The following is a 20518-nucleotide window of genomic DNA, read 5'->3' as shown; positions in this document are numbered from 1 at the left end:
CGAGGAGCCAAAGTGAAAAAACAAACAAACCCCACAGCGCTAGAAAAGTGAACTTCAGCTCAGGCCTTATGTAACGATGCAGCATTGCTGCTACGCATGGCTTTATGGACTGACATTATCTCACACCAGCCTATAAACAATCCAAAGCAAACATTACAGGCACATAGAACACAGGAGCTGTGAGTGGTGGAGACAGCAGGAGGGGACCTTCTGAGACCAGAAGGTTACAGGGTCAGTCTCCATTAGGACGGCATACGATTATGAGCCAGATAATGACGGACGTCTCTGCTGCTCTGACTTCTCAAACGGTTGAACCTGAGCTCTGACCCGCGCCGATGAAAAACAAAGATTCATCATAGCCTGCACTGTCTTCAACATGCTAATCTAGCATTTAGAAGTGCTGTTGCCAGCTGTTAGCATTCACTGACTAAAGTTCATATTCTCATCTGAATGACTGTAATGTAATGTAATATCTTTTCGGTTTCACTGGGTCAACAAGGGTCAACATGCAAAGGTTTGGGCGGGGACAAGAGAAAACACACCATCTGTCTTAATAAAAGAACAACAGACTACATGTTTCACACATGCGTTCCTAATTTCATTTTACCGCCGATCCTCTGATTGAAGGATGGCCCTGCTCTCCACTTAGCCACAGATACCAGCCTCACTGTGTACTGGTTGCATTTGAGTTGAGGTAAGTTGCTGCCAATACAAACAAAAAATTTCACGTTGTTGCTTGCTTGCTGCTGCGTGGCAACATGGCCCGAGCCTCTGCAGACGGTGTGTGAGCTATGCGCACATACAAAGTTTGTTGAATTACTCTCCGAAATGCCAGAGGGCGTACAAACGAAATGTACTGTGAAGAAGCAAGAAGACCACCAGCGTAACCGGCAAAATGGCATAAACCAACCTCCACAACGCGAGGAGAAATGGTGATATATCTCACAATCATGGACTATTTTATTGCATTTATAAAAGCATCAGTGTTAGAGTGGGTTGTCCTTCAATCAGAAGATTGGCGGTTCGATCCCTGGCGTAGGCTGTGCCTGCGGTGTAGGAATGGGTGTGAATGGGTTAGTCCTGATGGGCAGGTGGCACCTTGCATGGTAGCCCCTGCCATCAGTGTATGAATGACATGAAAAGCGTTATACAGGTAGCAGTCTATTTACCATATTAATAAGCACATTAGTGCCAGCAGGTCTGTTTAAAATATTGAAGGGAAGAATGGTCAGAAAAAGAAACACCCACAGCCAGCCAGTTTAATGAAAACCTGCAGATGACTCTTAGTGTGGTTTATGTGAACCAGGGCACCTCCAAAAAGACAAGATAACGATGCTCTGACGATGCCACATCGTTCTGTCGGAAACATTCACAACTTGCCAGCAGAGCTTGAATGTTTGCAGGTGTACACAGCTCAACTCAGCGCGAGTATCAACAAACAACACCAGGAATCTGGGATTGAACTGAGGATGGTTCTGGTTCCATTTCTATAGTTGGGTTACATCAATTTATTTTACCTCACATTGTGCCAAACTTCAGCATGCTAACATGCTTACAATGACATGCGGTTATTTAGCAGGTAATGTTTACTATGTTCACCATCTTAGGGTAGCATGTTAGCATGCTAACATTTGCTAATGAGCAATAAACACAAAATTACAGCTGAGGCTGATGGGAATGGCAATAGTTTAGCAGGTATTTGGTCGTAAAGTAAAGTTTTTGGACGAATTACACTCAAAACAATGCCAACCTCATGGTGGCACTAGAGGGGGTCAGGGGGTTATCGCCAAAATCACTGGCATATAGTTTCTGAGAACCATGAAGTTGGTGCAAATCCCTGTGATGCAAGACGCCAAATGGATCACCAAAGACATTAGGATGCATCCTGTGGGCACCATAGGTATCTCTACCAAAGTCATGCCAATTCATCAATCAGCTGTTGAGATATTTCAGTCTGAACCAAGACGGTGAACCGACCGGCCGACATTAGCTTCCCTTGAGACTTGCTGCTAGCATGGCTAAAAAGTTCAGGTGAACTTACAAAGTGCTTTATGATAGGTTGTCACCAATGCCATTATGCATACAAACCACGCTGTCACTCCACAGGTTTGAATGATTTCAATTAACAGAAAGGGCGTTGGGAGGACATAAAAATAGAAAAACAATAGGCTGATGGTGATTAATAATTTAGCTCAGCTCAAATTACTCCGCAATAAGGCATAATCAGATCCCCTCAAATCAAATGAGGAGGCATTACCATGATGATTTATTGCCAGTGATATTAAATGAGGAATTGACTGCTGGGGCTTGGTGAGAGAAGTGTGTACTGGGATTGTGTAGGCATGTCTAAAGCACCACAGTGGGGAAGGGCCACTTCCTTTTGTTTGCTGCTGCTTGTTTTTGAGGTCGGTGGATACTAAACCCGCCTCAAAGACACCGGACAATAGAAGGAAGCTAGGAGCGAAGGAAGAGGGGAGAAGTCGGATGTGTCCCCATCACAGAGTCTGTGTGGTACTCAAGATGGTTCCCAAGGTAAGAGCCACAGCTCATAATGTCAGCGACATGTGGACAGATAGTGTCACTCATCACAGATATTCACCTAGAAATGGGGCTGGGTTTTATTTACAGTCAATTTTAGTTATGAGTTACGATTATGAAAACAAGATAATAGGGATAAAACAATGATTGTTCCGCATTCCGTTTTGCAATGATGCTCTTGTTTTGTCTTGTATTATAAATCCAGCGCTTCCCTTTCCTTTACAGTGGTGCACTATCTACCCCAAAACAGCCAAAAAGCACAACAGTTCTGGAGTTCAAATATTTAAAAGGAAAAGAAAAATTTGTCTCACTACAGTCTTTCTAATATAAATTGACAAACATCTCCTTAAAAGAAATGTATTTATTTGAGTTTCTCGACAAATACTACATCTGACAAGATGAACACATCATAATAACATCCTAATTTAACTTTACCAAATACTCATTTTTACTGAATACAGCTTGAACGCATCATATGTATGTACTACATGCAACCTCTGTTATTTAGCTAAGCAGGACTGTGCTGCCTACCAGCAGCATGCACTCGAGTGTTGAACCACAGGTGTGTAGCACTAGTTTGTCACTGTGATAAAAATAAATAGCAGGCAATCTTTGCACCGGCTCGTCTCTGTGAAAATACAAACGTGTTGTTTATGGGACCTAGAGTCGGACTCTCACGAGGTATGGGCTTGGAGCAGCCACTCAACCTCCATGCTAAGGTTGCTACCCTAGCTGACTAGCCTCTTTTCAGTCATTTAGAGCACCTACATGCTTTAATAAGAAATATCCATATTTGGAGCCAGTGTATCGATAACGTATTGCAAGAAGAAGAAACACAATATACTGTTGAATCGATATTTGACCCTTATTCATGGGTGTGAATTTATCTATCTATCTATCTATCTATCTATGCAGCCCTTCATTTTGCAATCAAAGTGCACCAGATTAATGCATTTAACTTTAAAATGTGGGCTATTAAATGTTTTTTCTAAATGCACGATTATTTCCAAAGTCAATGAATAAGTGTTTGTTAAATGCTCCTGGTGTTACTATTGTCCAAAATAATAATCAAGATTATTATGGAATTTGATTATAACCTACTTAGAGATATCTTAGCTTTAAAGAGAGCCGCATGCAATTAGCCATGTATTACAATGTTTCCCACACACTCCCACATACTAACTGCATTGAAAATGTGCACGCTTTACATCCACACACACACACACACACACACACACACACACACACACACACACACACACACACACACACACACACACACACACACACACACAATTAGTGTCGTTCGCGAGTTTAAAAGGGGTGAGGCGTCTAGAATGTGTTGCCGATCTAAAGTTCAGTGCGTCTTTTCCTTTGGTGAGTAAAAACCTGCACAACAAAGCTCGACGAACAAACGAACGCCCACTCGTTCTCTCGCAAGACCCGAAGCCTCCAGGCGAATCAGACTTTAAAAAAAAAAAAAAGCCTTCCTCACACCAGCTTTGGTTAACACAGGGAGCTCGGTGCTACTTCAATCAAGCCCCGGCATTTTGGATTACACAGAGGGTGTGTGTGTGGAAGGGGGGAAGAAAACATTTGTAATGCTAAAAGTGCATGACAGTCATTGCAACAGTGGCTAACTTTACTTTGATGCCTCTGTAGTTGGTCTACAGAAAGTTGAACCAGGGGACGGGATATCGTCCTGGAGCTGGAGGACGGCCTGCTCGGCTACTGCGCCGATATGAACGAAAGAAGCCATTTTGTCTCCCACAGGCAGAATCGCTGGATTCTTTAAACAGTATCGCTGAGAGACGTCGAGACACAAATCGGCATAATAGATCATGTGAAGACTGCGCAGTAGCTCGTGGCTTGGTAGAGAACTCCACATAGCACTCCCTGAGACGGCTCAACACGGCTTCCGAGTTCTAAGTGAAGCTCCTCTGGGTAACATTAACCCCCGATTGACTGGTGTGCTACTGGATGACTTTTGATGGTTTGGTTGTCAACAATAACAGAATGTCCCGCTTGCTTTTCCCTCTGAGGGTGCTGCTGAAGAACACTGCGTTATAAAGAACGTCTGTCTCGGGCCTGATTCACATCCGGCGGCTCACCCAAAGTACATCACACACACTAAGTTTTTCCCAATGCTGAAAGATCTGGAGCTGATGCTAAACCGATTTGGTATGGCTACCGACTGGCCATCGTTTCTATCAGTTTGGGTTATCTTGTACTTGCAAAAGTAATTGCTGAGATTTGGGGACACAAGGACGTCACTGCAACAAAGTCCGACGGGGAAAGACACATCAGCTGTCGGACAAATCAAGGGGGCAAAAATGTTTACACTGGTTTGGAACAGCCACAAAACCCAGACACAGAGAGCAGCAAGGGGTGATGACTGGCGCGCACACACGCACAAAATAAAAAGGTGTGGATAAACTAAACCAGAGGAACACTTTGTGAAGAATAAAAAAGAAAGCTTGAGAGAGAAGTTCAAATCGTGTTACCTTCTCACCTCGACACATCCGGCCAATCACTGACTACGTTTACATTCACAATGAGTCGTTTTCTGCCCTTATTCTGGAAAATACATAAAAATGAATACTCCATTTATATGCACTTTCACCTGCAGCCATGCATACTCTGATTAAGTTATTTGATGGTATTTTCCAAAAACCTGTTGATATTCAAGTCTTTTATAAGGTGCGTTTCTCCATCCTGAAAATGTGTTTTTTTTCTGTTTGGCATGCTTCTCCACATGGAACATGCCGTTTACGTGATCTCTATCAAATTCAGAATATTGGTATATTTGTATGCATGTTGAAAGTTGTCACTCTGTGAAGTGGCCGTGCTTGGATGCATACCATCCCAACACCAGAATGTTATGTGGCTAAACGTATTTCACTTGGTAATTAAAGTCTGACTTTTCTTTAAAAACACAAAAATGTCAAAGTCATCCTGGTGATAGGGGAAATTTCAGAGGATCCCCAAAGTCAGCAGGATTCATCCTCTGCGGATCATGAATGTGTGTACAAAATGTGTACGGACAGACTTACAGTGTGGCTAAAGAGCACCTTCCAGTTTGACACGTCGCCACTTGCTAGTGAGAAGTGGCACCTGTTGAATACGAGTGGCACAGTTTATCATCTGGCTTATGCCATGTTCACACCAAACGTTTGGTGTGAACGCACCTTTTAGACCAGCGGCACACAAACAGTCAGTAGCGGCACATTTCAGTAACAACTGTGAACAACAGGTGTCAATCTTCACCGGACTCATTTAACCGCCAATGACTCGAATGCACGTACAATTTTCAATGCGTCTCAACGTGTCCGCATCCTCAACTTTCTATACTCCTGCACATGGCTTCTTTTTCATGAATGAACACGAGCAGTCAGATAAATCTGAACTCTCTTTTTATCCTGAAAGCGCTTTCAGACTACAACAGTTGTGTGCCATAAGTCAGTAGAACAGCAGGAGCATATCAGTAAGAATCAGCATATACCACTAAAAACAAAAGAGGGCACACCATTAGCTGCTTTTAAATCTCAATGTCACTATCATAACTCGTTAAGTTCATAGGAACAATCACCAATAGGAATGATGGCTAAAAGTACAAAAACTAGACCCAAGTTGTAATAAACTGAAATGGTCCTTTTGCAAAAGGTCCGTCTGAGCATATGGCTGCTGCCAACATAAACGGAGCAAGGTGAAAACAACTAGCACTGAGGTTTTAAACATGCCCTTCAGCGCTACCAAAGCTGACGCTGCATTACCCAGAGCCTGGCTCGCCAGTGGAACTGGTGGTGGAAATGACAGCTATGTAAAAAGGTTACGATAATGACAAGGAAAGGTTACAGCAATGATATCAAAGTGCGATGCAGCAGCTGGGTCGTTGCAGTGATTATGGGGTGTGTCTGTCTGACCTAGCCAAGGTGGGTCTCTCTCTCTCTCTCTCTCTCTCTCTCTCTCTCTCTCTCTCTCTCTCTCTCTCTCTCTCTCTCTCTCTCTCTCTCTCTCTCTCTCTCTCTCTCTCTCTCTCTCTCTCTCTCTCTCTCTCTCTCTCTCTCTCAGACGGCGTCACACTGTGGGAGGAAAGAGAGGTTAGAGTCTCCGGTGGATAGTGCGGAGGGGGGTGATGTAGGAAGAGATGAAGAAGAAGGACGGAACGAGGGGGGAGAGGGGGTGACTGCTAATGAGAGAGACAGATGAGGCCAGCCCAGGGTGGTGCTGAGCCAGAGACGGCCCACTCTGCTGACCACGCCACAGAGGTCACGGGGAAGACGGGGGAGAAGTAGAGGGGAGGCCAGGACAGCCAAGCTCACTCAGTCCTTATCACAGCCGACCTTAAAAGCCAACGTCTTCTAAAATAGATACCAGTTAGAACCTTGAATTCTTTTGTATACAGTCATTTAAACAGAGTGAAACATCTGAAAATCAGTTTGAACTAGTCCATGTTAAAAGTGGGCCAGGAGAGAAATATAGCCCCATCTTGCAAATTATTTATCAAATGCAAAAAAATCTAAAAATCATGTGTTGGATATGCGGGTCACAGAATGGGATCAGAAAAAACAAGGATTGGAAGTCGATGAGAGTCAAGGCGATAATGTGATCGTTGTAACTATTTTAATGCAAATGTTTCTACATGTCCGCATAAACGTGTGTCACACGTTGCAATGCAGAGTAGCTGAAGATCTAAGCCTATTTCATAGGTGTTCTTCATGCCATTGAATACCTGAAGTTCTATTTTGACTTTGGTAAAAAATTCCAATACCATAAGATTGTTCTGCCCTTCACTATTCTGTATCTTTGTTAATTGAATATCTTTGGGGTTTTGTGATGGTTGGTTGGACAAAAACACACAATGTCAAGTGTCAAGATGCTAACTTGGGCTCAAGATCCAAAGTTAACAGTCGCTAAATAAGAGCAAATTATGGAGACGATCCACCAATGAGTAGAAAAAAATTGAATTCCTACACGCTCTGGAGAAAGCTGCTGGTCAACTGGTCAACTCCCTGCTTTGGGGGAAAGAGTACATACATTTCTAAGATATATATCGCATTTTTTGAAGCCCTCTAAAATGACTTACAGGCCTACAAACTCCTTCAAGGAACAACTCACTGCATCCCATTAGCGAGTGTGTGGTTGAGAGAGAGAGACAGTTTTTAGGCTATTTGTCAGTAAATAAATGCTATACAACTCCTGCAGACAGGGATTTGTGTATGCTAGTTATTAGCACTAGCAGCCGTAATTAGCAAAAGAGATTCACAGGCTAATTGAGAGTTTAAAAGCTACTCTTTACTAATACTCCTCGCCACAGTCTACAGAGCACATTGGTTAGGAAGGGGTGGGGCGGGGGGGGTGGCTTGATGAGGACAACCGGCTCCATATATGTCACCTGCCTCCAGATCAGCCTGTAGAGGGCAGCCGCAATGCATATATTGATAACGCCATATGCAGACCTGGACCTGAATCCATCAACAAAAACACTTAATACCATAGACATTGCTTTTCAGCTGGTTCGGAGGTTAAGTTACTCTTGACTTAAGTTATAAGTCTCTTGTGTGTTGTGAGTGTAATCATTGTGCATGTGTGTGTGCGTGTGGATGTATGCGTGTATGTAAGGACAGAGGGAGTGTGCCGTGGCAGTGGGCGCAGTCACACACTGGTTCTGCAGCATGACTCATTCTGTCAGCTCATAGCAGAGCTGAACACACACACACACACACACACACACACACACACACACACACACACACACACACACACACACACACACACACACACACACACACACAGCAGAATAAAGCTCTATGAACAGACTATTACCTTCACCCAAGCAAAGGGCCTTACACAGAGGATGACAACGGCTGAGAACAAACATAAAATAAGTTTAAAACATGCACACATACTTGTACAGGACTTGATACCCTGACATGTGAATGCAATCACAGAGGAAGGATGACATGCTCATGCGATTCAATGTGATTGACCAGCTGTCTTGACATCATCCAGCTGCAACAGTTCACACTTTTGGTGGCCACATGCTTACTGACACGTCCACTTCTCTGTGTATGTACGTGACAAAAGTGTTCGTGCACATGTGTGTTCTGCTTGTGCACATCCTCATTTCAACTTCCCCTCCAAACCTACCGAGATGCATCCCCCTCAGCCAACTTTGATCTGTGAGTTTGTTTGATCTCAGAAGTTTTGATATTTCACAAGTTATTGAGAAGTAAATCATATGAATTCAAGTGGATATGGTAGTAAATTGAGAGGGCAGATGGCGTCTGATTCACTTCCTCAGTGTGGGAGTGATTCAATCAATGATTATTGTGTCAGCAAAGCAGTCACGTGGGGGACTAGGGATGCACCAGGGCCCCGAGACTGTGCTCCTATACAATCGCTATGAATGGTAAATGGACTTGTACTCAAAGCGCTGTCACACTACATGTCATTCACCCATTCACACCCATTCATACTCTGATGCTACCATGCATCGTGCATTACATTACAGTCATTTAGCAGACGCTTTTATCCAAAGCGACTTACAATTCAGTATCTATCTATATACCGTAGACACAGCTACAGGAGCAATTTTGGGTTAAGAGCCTTGCTCAAGGACACATTGACATTAGCAGAGCAGGAGCCGGGGATCGAACCACCAACCCTCCGATTGAAAGGCAGCCCTGCTCTCCACTTAGCCACTTAGCCACGGTCACCCCGTAGGGAGATGCCACCTGCCACCTGCCCATCATTCTAAATATTCATACACTGCAGGCACAGCCTCCGACGTGTGAAAATTTGGGGTTAAGAGTCTTGCCAAAGGACACATCGACATGTACCAGTGTACTGGATCTTCTGATTGAAGGACGAGACGCTCTACCACTGAGGCACAGTCGGTGGGCTGACCTATAAGGTGGACCAGCTGTTCCCCTTTAAACAGGAAGCTGCTCCTTTCCAGTTTTTCCTCTAATTCTTTTAATTTTCAATATTTCTTTCATCTGTGTAACTGAGAGCATCAAAATTCGTATTGTCGGTTAAATGATACGTTAGTAACATCCCTACTACGGGGTGACTGTGGCTAAGTGGAGAGCAGGGCCGCCTTTCAATCAGAGGGTTGGTGGTTCAATCTCCTGCTCTGCTAGTCAATGTGTCCTTGTCCTTGAGACACTTAACCCCAAAATTGCTCCCGTAGCTGTGCCTACGGTGTGTAGATAGATACTGAATTGTAAGTCGCTTTGGATAAAAGCGTCTGCTAAATGACTGTAATGTAATGTACTACAAAGGTATCAGGGAAAACAAAATGTTGAATGTTTAAATGTCAGCAACAGCATCATGTTGTATATGTACATTTGTTATAGACAGTGGTGCATCCCTAAACAGAGCTCCTTATCAGGGAGCAGGATGTGTTGACACCATGCTAGGTGATGCAGTGAGCAGAGATGTTGTCCTTCAGCTAAAGGACCTGGGTTCACGTCCCGATCACCAGCCGTATTGAAGTGTTGATGAATTAGAATCTGGAGAGCTGCTCTGGAGACCATTCTGACCATTGGACTCCCGGTATCACATTACACTGGTTTCCCTCGCTTTGGTGATGCCTGATGGCTAATGTGCTAATTTGCAATAAGAGGCAGAGGAATATATCATGGTGGCTAAATATTCATCAAGGCAAAAGGGCTTTTCCACATATTTGTAATGCTATTAAGAAGGAAAATTAAGACATCACAGATGAGCATGTAAGAATGCAAAGAGAAAACTTTAGTCCTGTGTTTCTTCATGACATGACTCTGATAATAGGACCTTGAAAATGTGGTACGTTTAGCAGCCAACAGCTACTTTTGACTTTTTGACAGCCAAGCTAGTTCTGTGACCCTGTACATATACTGTAGGTACAGCTGTGCTTTAAGATGAATACCACAGACAGCATGCTGAGCACATTTGAGGCTGGTAGGAATGTCATTAGGTTTGGAATAAACCAAAGGATATAATAACGAGAGGGGGGCTCTCAGTGAGTACAGAATAAAAATAATGCACGTATGATTTGGGTACGCATTATATATAAATGCACATTTCCACCTGGAGTTGGAGGAGAAACGACAGCTTGTCGTTGTTGCCAAGGACCCTTGAGCAAATGTCAAAAGACTTTGCCCAACATGAAAAAGAAAATCACATCACATGTAAAAGATCTGCACCCTACATTCATCCAAAAAAACTCCAAACTTATGGAATCACTGAGGTAAAGGGGCATTAAAATGAAAAGCATGGATGTCCACTGACAAAGTTGATTCCTCACTTAACTGTACAAACACACAATAACTTGAAATGTAACATTTCATCATGTTAGAACAGGGGCATGCTTTTTTTGTCATCTAGTGTCGCACACAAGACGCCGACATTGTTTAATTTAATACGAACAATTAAGAAGTCAATCAAGAAATCTAATCAGACGCGTCTAGGGATCCGAACCCACGGTAGCTCTCTCCATATTCCCAAAGTCAAATGTGAGAGAATGCGCTTGGGGCCAGCTGAAGCCGTCCTCTGCCTCCACATGTCTCACGCACATAACGCTGTCTTCTCTTTCCGTCTGTGCTCGTCAGTCCTTGACATCCCTCCTGTAGGCCTGCGTTACCTCTCTGGCTCACTGTCTCGCTCCTTTCTTGCTGCCTCTTGCTCCAGGGAGCCACCCACACCAATTGGCAGACCGCGTATGATCCACTGACACACACACACTCACCTACACCATATAGTGCAGTTGACTGCAAGCTGAAAGTACCACCTTGTGTGTGTGTGTGTGTGTGTGTGTGTGTGTGTGTGTGTGTGTGTGTGTGTGTGTGTGTGTGTCTGTCTACTAAATATATAATATATATATATATATATATATATATATATATATATATATATACACATACACACACACACACACACACACACACACACACACACACACACCAAGTCCAGAAGGCCCTTGAAATATGCACAGCAGTCCCATGCATAATACATGGGCACAGCAGGAGAAAAGAACTTGTGAGCCGAGTGGATCCCCACCTCTCCATCGCTCCACTCCTCCTCTCCTCTTTCCCCCTCCCTCCATCACTGTCTGCTGTGCATATGTTTTAAATAACAACTGTCTCTCAGGGTCATTTGTGGGTCAGAAGTTATGATGGGGGGAGCGCATGAGGGCTGGAGAGATAGATAGATGGATGGATAGATGGCAGCTAGAAAGGGAATGAGGCGGGACTGCACAGTCACAGAGAAAGACGGGCCTCTTTATGCTTGACCGAAGAATAGCAGAGGATCGGAACATGAGGAGAAAAGGAGATGAATGACTCACTGTTTTCAGTCGGCTGAGGCCTGACCACCCGGCGGTTTCAGTAAAGACGGTGACTGTAATGGCCGACAGCCGAAAGGTCATGCATGCTGCCGGAACCACAGGATGTTAAACTGTAGTAACCCAACGCTGGATTTGTCATTTACCTCCATTCTCTGAAAGCAGCTTCTGCACTAAACAATACTCAGCATTATCTTTACCAGTGTGCCAATCAAGCTTGTTTTTTTTGCCCCAATTTTGACCTACTGTGCAAGTGTGAGTCACCTGCACAGTAGCCCCCCCGCACTAGACTCCTATTAAGGCTTGCATGTCATGAATGGAGTTTCACCATAACAGTGCCCTTATTCGTCCTCTGTGATGTCCAAACATCGACAACAAACATCTTTGTATACAGTCAAAGAAAAAAAAAAAGTGGGCATACTGGTCATACAGTAGCTCAGTGATAGACAAGTCGAAAGTAACTGCAAACAACAACAACAACAGAGCGTCTCTCCATTCAGGTTTTAAGTTAGGAAAGAATTCGAGACTAGATCAAGTTTGTCAAAATGTATACCCTGCCACTCTGTGTTCAAAGAGGCAGCGGCCGAAGACGACATGAGGTCTGAATCGAGGGCTCCTCGACTGATGATTTGAATCATTTATGTTTTGGGACCAGCATTAATTTTGTCTTGGTGAATAGAATAAAAGTGTGTGGTAATATCTATGCATCGTTCCTGGGGAATATTGTCATTGTTGTTGTGTAGAAATGCATTTGTTTTGCAAGTTTTTTCCAAATTACACTAAGTTGCATGTTGTATTCAATTTCTCACACTACGATTTCCCTTAAACAGGCTGTCGACAAAACGATGTCCTCTCAAGGACGATACACTCACTTGTTGTGGAGTTTTCAACCATATTACACTTTCCTCATGAGGAGATGAAGAAAGCTCAGTTGTCATGAAACTGTAAAGGTTGAGAATAGTGAAAACACTGAACATGACAACTAAGCAAAACTCATGTGCTGATACACAGCGTGTGATCAGGTTCAGCTCGCGTCCCTCGCTCTGCACTGCTATCATACAGCATTAATGCTGATAACAGCGTCCAGACCGGCAGTGGGAGTGTAGCAACCAACCCTCCGGTTCCCCTAATAGGTAAACACGTTAGCTCTGCCAGTGCTGTTGTTGGCACGGATAGCTGCGAGCCGCTGGCTCAGCCAGCTAGAGCCGTAGGAAGGCAATGGAAATGCCCCCAATCTCTTATTAAGCACCTTTAAAGCTCTGGCACAAGCTCAGAACTATCAATCTGCGAGGTTGTTCCAACTGCATGCAAATCATGAAAAAATAAATGAGCACCAAAGCTAAATGATGACTAACCTACAACAATGAAGACACAGTGCTGCTCTGGGCCTCAGAGGTGAACATGAAGGAACTAGCGGTAGTACGCACAGGAGGTGCAGTGAGTGACTTACGATGAGACGTTTGAGGCCTGTGAAGGACTGTTCCACAGAGTTGGCGGTGAGGACCTGACGCTTCATCGCTGCCGATTCTCCCAGGAAACGAAGCATCATGTCTTTGACGGCGTCACCCTGCAGCAAAACAAACACACATGCAGTCAACATCATGCAAAAGCCCTGAATAGAGAGCTGTTGTGCTGGCGTTTGCATTCACAACCTGAATACTACATGCAGGATTTAAAAAATATCAGATCAGTACTTGCTCTACATTACACCTCTAAGACCCAACATGACTGTCTTTAAAAAGCTGTAGCTCAGTCTAAGAGCTAGAGTGAACTAGAGTGGTACCCACAAGTCTCCTCTTTACATACATGCCCACTTTATGATAATCCCATGCAGTTTGGAGGGAAATAAAAACATGTGTTTTTTTGGATGCAGTATAAATTTGATATTTTCACCTCTGGTGAAAACTGAAAACTGGTGTATTTGAATATTTCTGCATACTGGGGTCCGGAACAAGTCTTGAAATTGCATTAATTGGGTTTAACTGGAAAGCTGAGACTCTTGTGGAACCAAAAGGTCTGACTGTATTCATGTGTGATGATGATGATGATGATGATGATGATGATGATGATGATGAGCCCCTTACTAGCGATTTCATTGTAGTTAGATCATATTTTGAAACTTGAGGTCACTACTATAAAATGAACACAGCCTCATGGAACTTTACAACCACAAAGTAGAGCCCGAGCACATACAGAGAATGAATGGCTTTCCTAGGTAAGAGGGCTTCTGAGCAGTTTCCAGAACACGGGTAATTGCCATCCAGTCGCCGAAAAATGCAATTATCTTAAATGTTTTAGAAACCAAATCGCAGCATGACTTTTTCTATGGTGTTCAACAAGGTCTTCTTGGTGTCTTAATGTGGTAATTTGACCATTTCTATCTAATCTTAAATATGGTCAGAAATGTTAAATTTAGCAGCAAATCTGTGTAACAAATTGTATCAACTCAAAATCTGCTGCAATAACTCACATAAGACAAAAGGTAGCATGGGATTGGCCATCATTTACTATAACACTTTCACAATTTTTTAATTAATGAATTCAAATTTTTTTAAATTCTGATTTACGCAAGAACAACTTGACATACAATGCTGAGCTGCATCTCAAAGTTAGCTTCAGGTTCCCAGCCTTCAGAGGACTTCTAAGACAAAAACAGGACTACGTGGCTCCCTAAGGCTTATTAAATGAAGTGGATTGGGTGGAAACGGACTTGATCTGGACATCCCTACATTTGGACAGAATGACAATCAGTTAAACAATTTTGAGCCCAAACAGGAACGGAACAAATAACAGACTTCAGAAAATGCTACCTTTAATCTTATTTGTTTGCTGAAAACTGGCTCTTGGTGGGCAAAAACACACCAAGATAACGGGGGGAAAAATCCTTGATTTTTATTCATTTATTCAAGCAGGCATTCAAACACACTGAGGGCATAATGAACACAATCTAAGCTGAGAGGTGGACGTACAACATAAGATTCAATTGAATAAATAAGTGAATTGATGTTTCATCAGGGTTGCTATTACGGATAAACGTCGCTGTTGAAGGAGCTCAGAGGATGTTTGTGAGACGTCAACATGAGATGGTGACACATGAGCCAAGGAAAGGTGCCCGTCTATCTACATGTGCTTATAGACAAGTGACACGCCATCTGTTGTGCCAGAGCAGTTCTGACTGAAGCCACTGTCATTCTGAGATAGACACAAGAACATTGTGGAATGTTAAACATGTTTAAACTAATGATCACACAATGATCAAGGTGAAGCCTGAGGCCATTCTGTTTCTATGCTAATAAACGTCTTGCCATAATAGATTAGATAGATAGATACTAACTTTATTGATCCCGCGAGGGGAAATTATTTTGTTACAAGCAGCAATAGGTTACAGAGCAGCAATAGGTCACAGGTAAAAAATCTTAATATTATATAAAAAGAAAAATACAAGAAAAATACACGTCACAATATATACAGTTATAATATAGTAAAGATGTTATATAAAAATGCACACTATATACACAGTGAATAGAACAGAATAATATTAAATCAACTAAATAAACAGTAGTGCAGAGGTTTAACGATTTGATTTGGCCCGAGGTGATTTATTGTACAGTCTTATAGCAGTAGGCAGGAATGTTCTCCTGTACCTGTCCTTATGACAGCGGAGCTGGATCATTCTGTTGGAGAAAGTGCTCCGCTGTCCCGGCAGTAGGTGGTGGAGAGGGTGGTCCTGGTTATCCAATATGGATGATAGTTTCTTCAGTGTCCTCCTCTCCACCACCTGTTCCAGATAGTCTTGTTTACAGCCGATGATGGAGCCGGCCTTCTTAACCAGTTTGTTAAGTCTGTTGGTGTCTCCGGCTCCAATGCTGCTCCCCCAGCAGACTACGGCAAAGTACAGTGCACTGGCCACAACAGACTGGTAGAACATCTCCAACATCTTGCTGCACACGTTGAAGGATCGAAGTTTCCTCAAGAAAAAGAGTCGACTCATCCCCTTCTTGTACACAGCGTTGATGTTGGCCTTCCAGCTCAGTCTGCTGTCGATGGAGACACCCAGGTACTTGTACTCCTTCACCATGTCCACGTCCTCTCCCAGAACTCTCAGTGGCTGTGGAGCCGTCGTCCTCCTCCTGAAGTCGACCACCATCTCTCTGGTCTTGGCCACGTTCAGAAGCAGGTGATTTCTACCGGCCCACTCCACAAAGTCATCCACTACTGCCCTGTACTCCTCCTCCCGTCCGTCCCTTATACACCCGACCACTGCAGAGTCATCAGAGAACTTCTGCAGATGGCATGACCCTGAGTTGTACTGGAAGTCAGTGGTGTATAAGGTAGGGAAGGAAGGGAGGGAGACAGAACAGTTCCCTGTGGGGCTCCAGTATCACTGACCACCGTATCAGACAGCACACGGCCCAGTCGGACAAACTGTGGTCTGCCTGTGAGGTAGTCAGTGATCCAGGAGACAGTGGACGCGTTAACCCCCACCTCCCGCAGCTTCTCACTCAGTAGCACTGGTTGGATGGTGTTAAATGCACTGGAGAAGTCAAAGAAAGTGATTCTCACAGAGCCACCGGTTCCATCCAGGTGCGACTGAGCTCGTTGCAGCAGGTAGATGATGGCGTCGTCCACTCCCACATGAGGCTGGTATGCAAATTGCAGAGGGTCCAGTGATGATTTCACCTGCGGTCGGAGGTGGGCCAAGACCAGCCTCTCCAGCACCTTCATCACATGGGATGTGAGGGCAACTGGTCGGTAGTCATTGAGGCCAGATGGTGTCGTCTTCTTAGGAACAGGAACCAGGCACGACGTCTTCCACAGCACCGGGACTTCCTCCTGCTTCAGGCTCAGGTTGTAGAGGTGTTGTAGGACATCAGACAGCTGGATGGCGCAGGTCTTCAGGACCCTGGGGCTGATGCCATCAGGTCCCTCAGCCTTTCCTTGGTGGAGTCTCTCCAGCTGTCTTCTCCCTGGCCAGTCGTCACAGAGAGGGGGGGGAGGGTGGTCATGGTGTCGGTGGTGGAAGAGCCCTTTGAAGTAGAGGGCTCATTGTCCGTGCCGCTCACCAGGGGGGGACAGAGGGGGGAGGGGAGGAGGCAGCCGAGGTGTTTGTGAGGTGAGGTGTGTTGAGGAGACAGATGAGGGCTGTGAGCTAAATCTATTGAAGAAAGAGTTTAGCTCGTTGGCCCTCTCCAGGGAGCCCCCTGGTTGTCTCCCTCCAACCTTGAAGCCAGTAATCAGCTTCATCCCGGTCCACACCTCCCTCACATTGTTCTGCTGGAGTTTGGCCTCCAGCTTCCTCCTGTAGGTGTCCTTGCACTCCCTGATCTTCACCTTCAGGTCACGCTGGACTCTCCTGAGCTCGTCCCTGTCCCCAGACCTGAAAGCAGCTTTCTTCTTATTAAGAAGTGCTTTCAGGTCGCTGGTGATCCATGGCTTGTTGTTAGGGAAGCAGTGTACAGTCCGGGATGGAATGGTAGTGTGTTCACAGAATTTTATGTATTCTGTGATACAGTCCGTCATGCTGTTGATGTCCTCCCCTAGGCGGGGTTTTTAATGTATCACTGCAATCTTTAAAACAATCCAGACACATTGCTTTGTAAGCATTTCCATCATTAGTATGAAGGTTGTTACTTTGGATCCTGAGTGTTTGTCATAGGGAATGTGTCCAAGTCTTCTGATTAGAGCTAAGTGTTGAGTCTGACCAACCCTAATATTTCACTAGAGCTGAAACTAATTATGGATTAATTGATGATTACAATTTTGATAATCGGTACAATTGTTTAATCTAGAAAAAGTGCCAAATATTCCCAGGTTATATCTTCTCCAATGGGACGATTTGCTGCTTTTCTCTTTTAATATAAATTGAAATCAAATTGTTCTGGAATTTTGACGATTGGTTGGAGCAAAAAAAGCGTGATCGCTACTGAAAATAATCATTAGTTGCAGCCTTAAATATAATAGTAATGATAACAATTCCCGTTTTAGATATACAACAAATCAATGTAAGAAACATTTTTTTATTTAATGAACACAATTCTGAAAATCATTATGTATAATTCATAACTAAATAAAGGCCCTGTTTTAGCAGTATGTGTTCTCCTGATTTGTCCAATGATTTAGTTCTGCACTTCCTCAAAGGGAATATTAAAATGTTCAAACACAGCAGCAGAGGTGTCCGGACTTTCTGTCCCTGGTGTGGGTCAAACCCCACAAACACTGGACCCTACATTACCCATTATGCAACTCAATTTTAAGTGTTTATGTTGTCATTTTTACAAGTATGCATGCATTTATTTCTTGTTTAACAAACATTTGTTTTCATGACATGTCTAATATTTGTTTGATCTTCAAGCTGACATTAAATTAGATGTTGTTATTCTTTATGATTGTACCTCAGCAGCCTCCCACTCAAGCTAGCCATCCATCAGCAGTAACTGTCTGTTAGTAGCATCATTTACAGATTTACCACACCATAGTGAATATTCACTATTCATATTTGCCTCAAATCTCAGTGTGAAAGGTTAGTTAACCAGCTACACAACAGCCTTTCTGCCTTTTCCCCGTTTCTCTCCTTAAGTGACATGGCAGTTCTTTTCCACCTTGAATGAATGACGCTTGTTGACGTGATGCCGGTGTGGTCAGCAACTTTCAAACTCCACAAACCTCATCTGTAATGCAGGCTTTTGGTTTAAAATGTCTGGTCTCAAGACTCAAAAAACTGTTACCACAGGCTGAGTAGTACTATGATGAGTAACGTGAACTTCAGGTGTCAACTGGTGGATTGCCCTTTCAAAAAAAGGCATCCATCACCAACATATAGCACTATTTTGAATGACATCCCAGGGCTATCTAAGGACATATGTTTATGATAAGCATTTTACTGCCCAAGTGCTTGTCCTACCTGAAGGTTGTCAAACTTGAGTCCTGGCATGGTGAGTCTGTTGGTCTCTACGTAGGCTGGGCTGTACTGCTGGGTGGCCACAGAGATCAACACCTTCCTGGTCTCCTCAGATGGCAGCCAGGCATCATGGCGCCTGTCCACCTCGCTCAGGCTCAGCGCCGTCGCAAATGGGTCATCGTTGCCCGAGAACACGGCCTGGAGCTTGTTGAAGGGCTGCGGCTGAGTGGCCGGGGCAGCGGCTTGAGTTGGAGCTGCCTGGGGTGAAGGAAGTTGGGCCTTGGCGGTGGATTCCGTAGGGGCAGGGCCAAACACTGAACTAGGGGTGGGAGCACCAGAGTCCAGAGGTCCTCCAGGAGTGGAGATGGTAGAGGAGGTCGAAGAGAGCTGGCGCTCAGGGGTGTGGGCTATGGCCACTGGGCCGGGAGGGATCTCAGCATTTGGGTTTGAAACGGAGATGAAGGAGGAGGGGACGGTAAAGGAATCGAAGAAGTCGGAGGCTGGGTTGACCTGTCCATTGTCAGTGAAGAACTTACTGAGGCTGGGGCTGGGCTGACACACGAGGGGGGCCGTCAGCTTGCTGGGGGTCACTGCCTCACTGCCTCCTCCACCACTCCCCATGCTGAAGCTGGGAGACTTGATGAGGGTGGGCTGGAAGCCATCGGGCACAAGAGATTTTGGCTGGTTGCCCTGGCTGAATATGGTGCACACCGGCACAGGGGGGTCTTTTGGGCTCGTCCCTTTAGCTTCTTGTGGTGCTGGTTCTCCCCTGTTAAGATCAGAAGGACTCTGTGCGTCACTTTGAAGTGAAACGCAGGCTATGACTTGCTCTTGTGCGTCTGCCTGCTCCTTTGTGTCCTCATCTGCTTTCTCCATAGAACCACCTTGCTCCTGTTCCTCCAGGGAAAATGTAATCTCAGTTGTATTCTGTCCAATTTCACTTTGTTCCTCTTTGCCGCCTGATGTTTGCAATGAATCCTCTTCTTCCTCGACTCCATCCAGAAGGGAGTCCATGGGAGCTACGTCATCCTCCTCACTGTTATTAGGCGAGTCAGAAATCATGACGCTCTCCATCATCTGGTCGTTGAGCTTGTCCATCAGGCTCTCTGAGGGTGTAGCACTGCTGTCCTCCTGGGGGGTAACAAACTCCCCGCCCAAGTCGATGCTGTCTACCTGGGGAACAAGGTCTCTGGAGGATGTCTGACTGGTGGTTGGCTCCGGAGGGTCCGGGGCTTCCTTGGTCACATCTTCCACTGTAATGTCCAACGTGACTGGCCGCTGAGCAGGAGAATCCCCACTATCCATCTTACTGCTCCTGACAATTCAACACACTAATAAATGACATTACCGTTATGATTTAATATCAACAGTGGCGGACAAATATTGTGTGCTTTATTGTACAACACATTTTCTTAAGTCACTTACTGTCTTTATAAGCAACGCAGTTTTTACGAGCTCTTATCGTCAGCATTAAACTAACGTTACGTAAACAGAGAACGCTTTGATTCAGGTTTAATGCCCTGTCACGAAGGCTGTTACCCGAGACATATCTGGGTTGTTGTAACGTTACTGTTTTGCTAACGTTAATGCTACATTAGCCGGTTGGCTATTGCACGCTAATTTAGCTGAGCAGCTGGTTGACAATGTAAAATAAATGCTGTCCGCACTTTATAAAACACGAGCCATAGCACAGTTTTAAAAATATCAACACGCAAAGACAGACAACAAACTAAAACACAAACACGATAATGTTT

The 20518-nt window shown here is 44.4% G+C and overlaps 1 protein-coding gene across 1 annotated transcript in view; it reads right to left on the bottom strand.

Moving 5' to 3' along the window:
* trappc12 (trafficking protein particle complex subunit 12) overlaps positions 1-20518 on the bottom strand; it is a 42057-nt gene that overhangs the window by 21485 nt on the left and 54 nt on the right. The window contains exons 2-3 of the mRNA XM_068717730.1: positions 18768-20095; positions 13317-13433 (exon numbers count right to left, since the gene is read on the bottom strand). Of these exons, the coding sequence (XP_068573831.1) occupies positions 13317-13433; positions 18768-20069 (1419 nt within the window). The 5' untranslated portion in view covers positions 20070-20095. The remainder of the gene's footprint in view (positions 1-13316; positions 13434-18767; positions 20096-20518) is intronic.

This window comes from Cebidichthys violaceus, unplaced genomic scaffold (genome assembly GCF_023349555.1).
Source record: "Cebidichthys violaceus isolate CVI_PGR_0920_01 unplaced genomic scaffold, fCebVio1.0.p SCAF_22, whole genome shotgun sequence".
NCBI classification, from domain to species: Eukaryota; Metazoa; Chordata; class Actinopteri; order Perciformes; family Stichaeidae; genus Cebidichthys; species Cebidichthys violaceus.
This window is presented reverse-complemented; position numbering and strand designations above follow the sequence as displayed.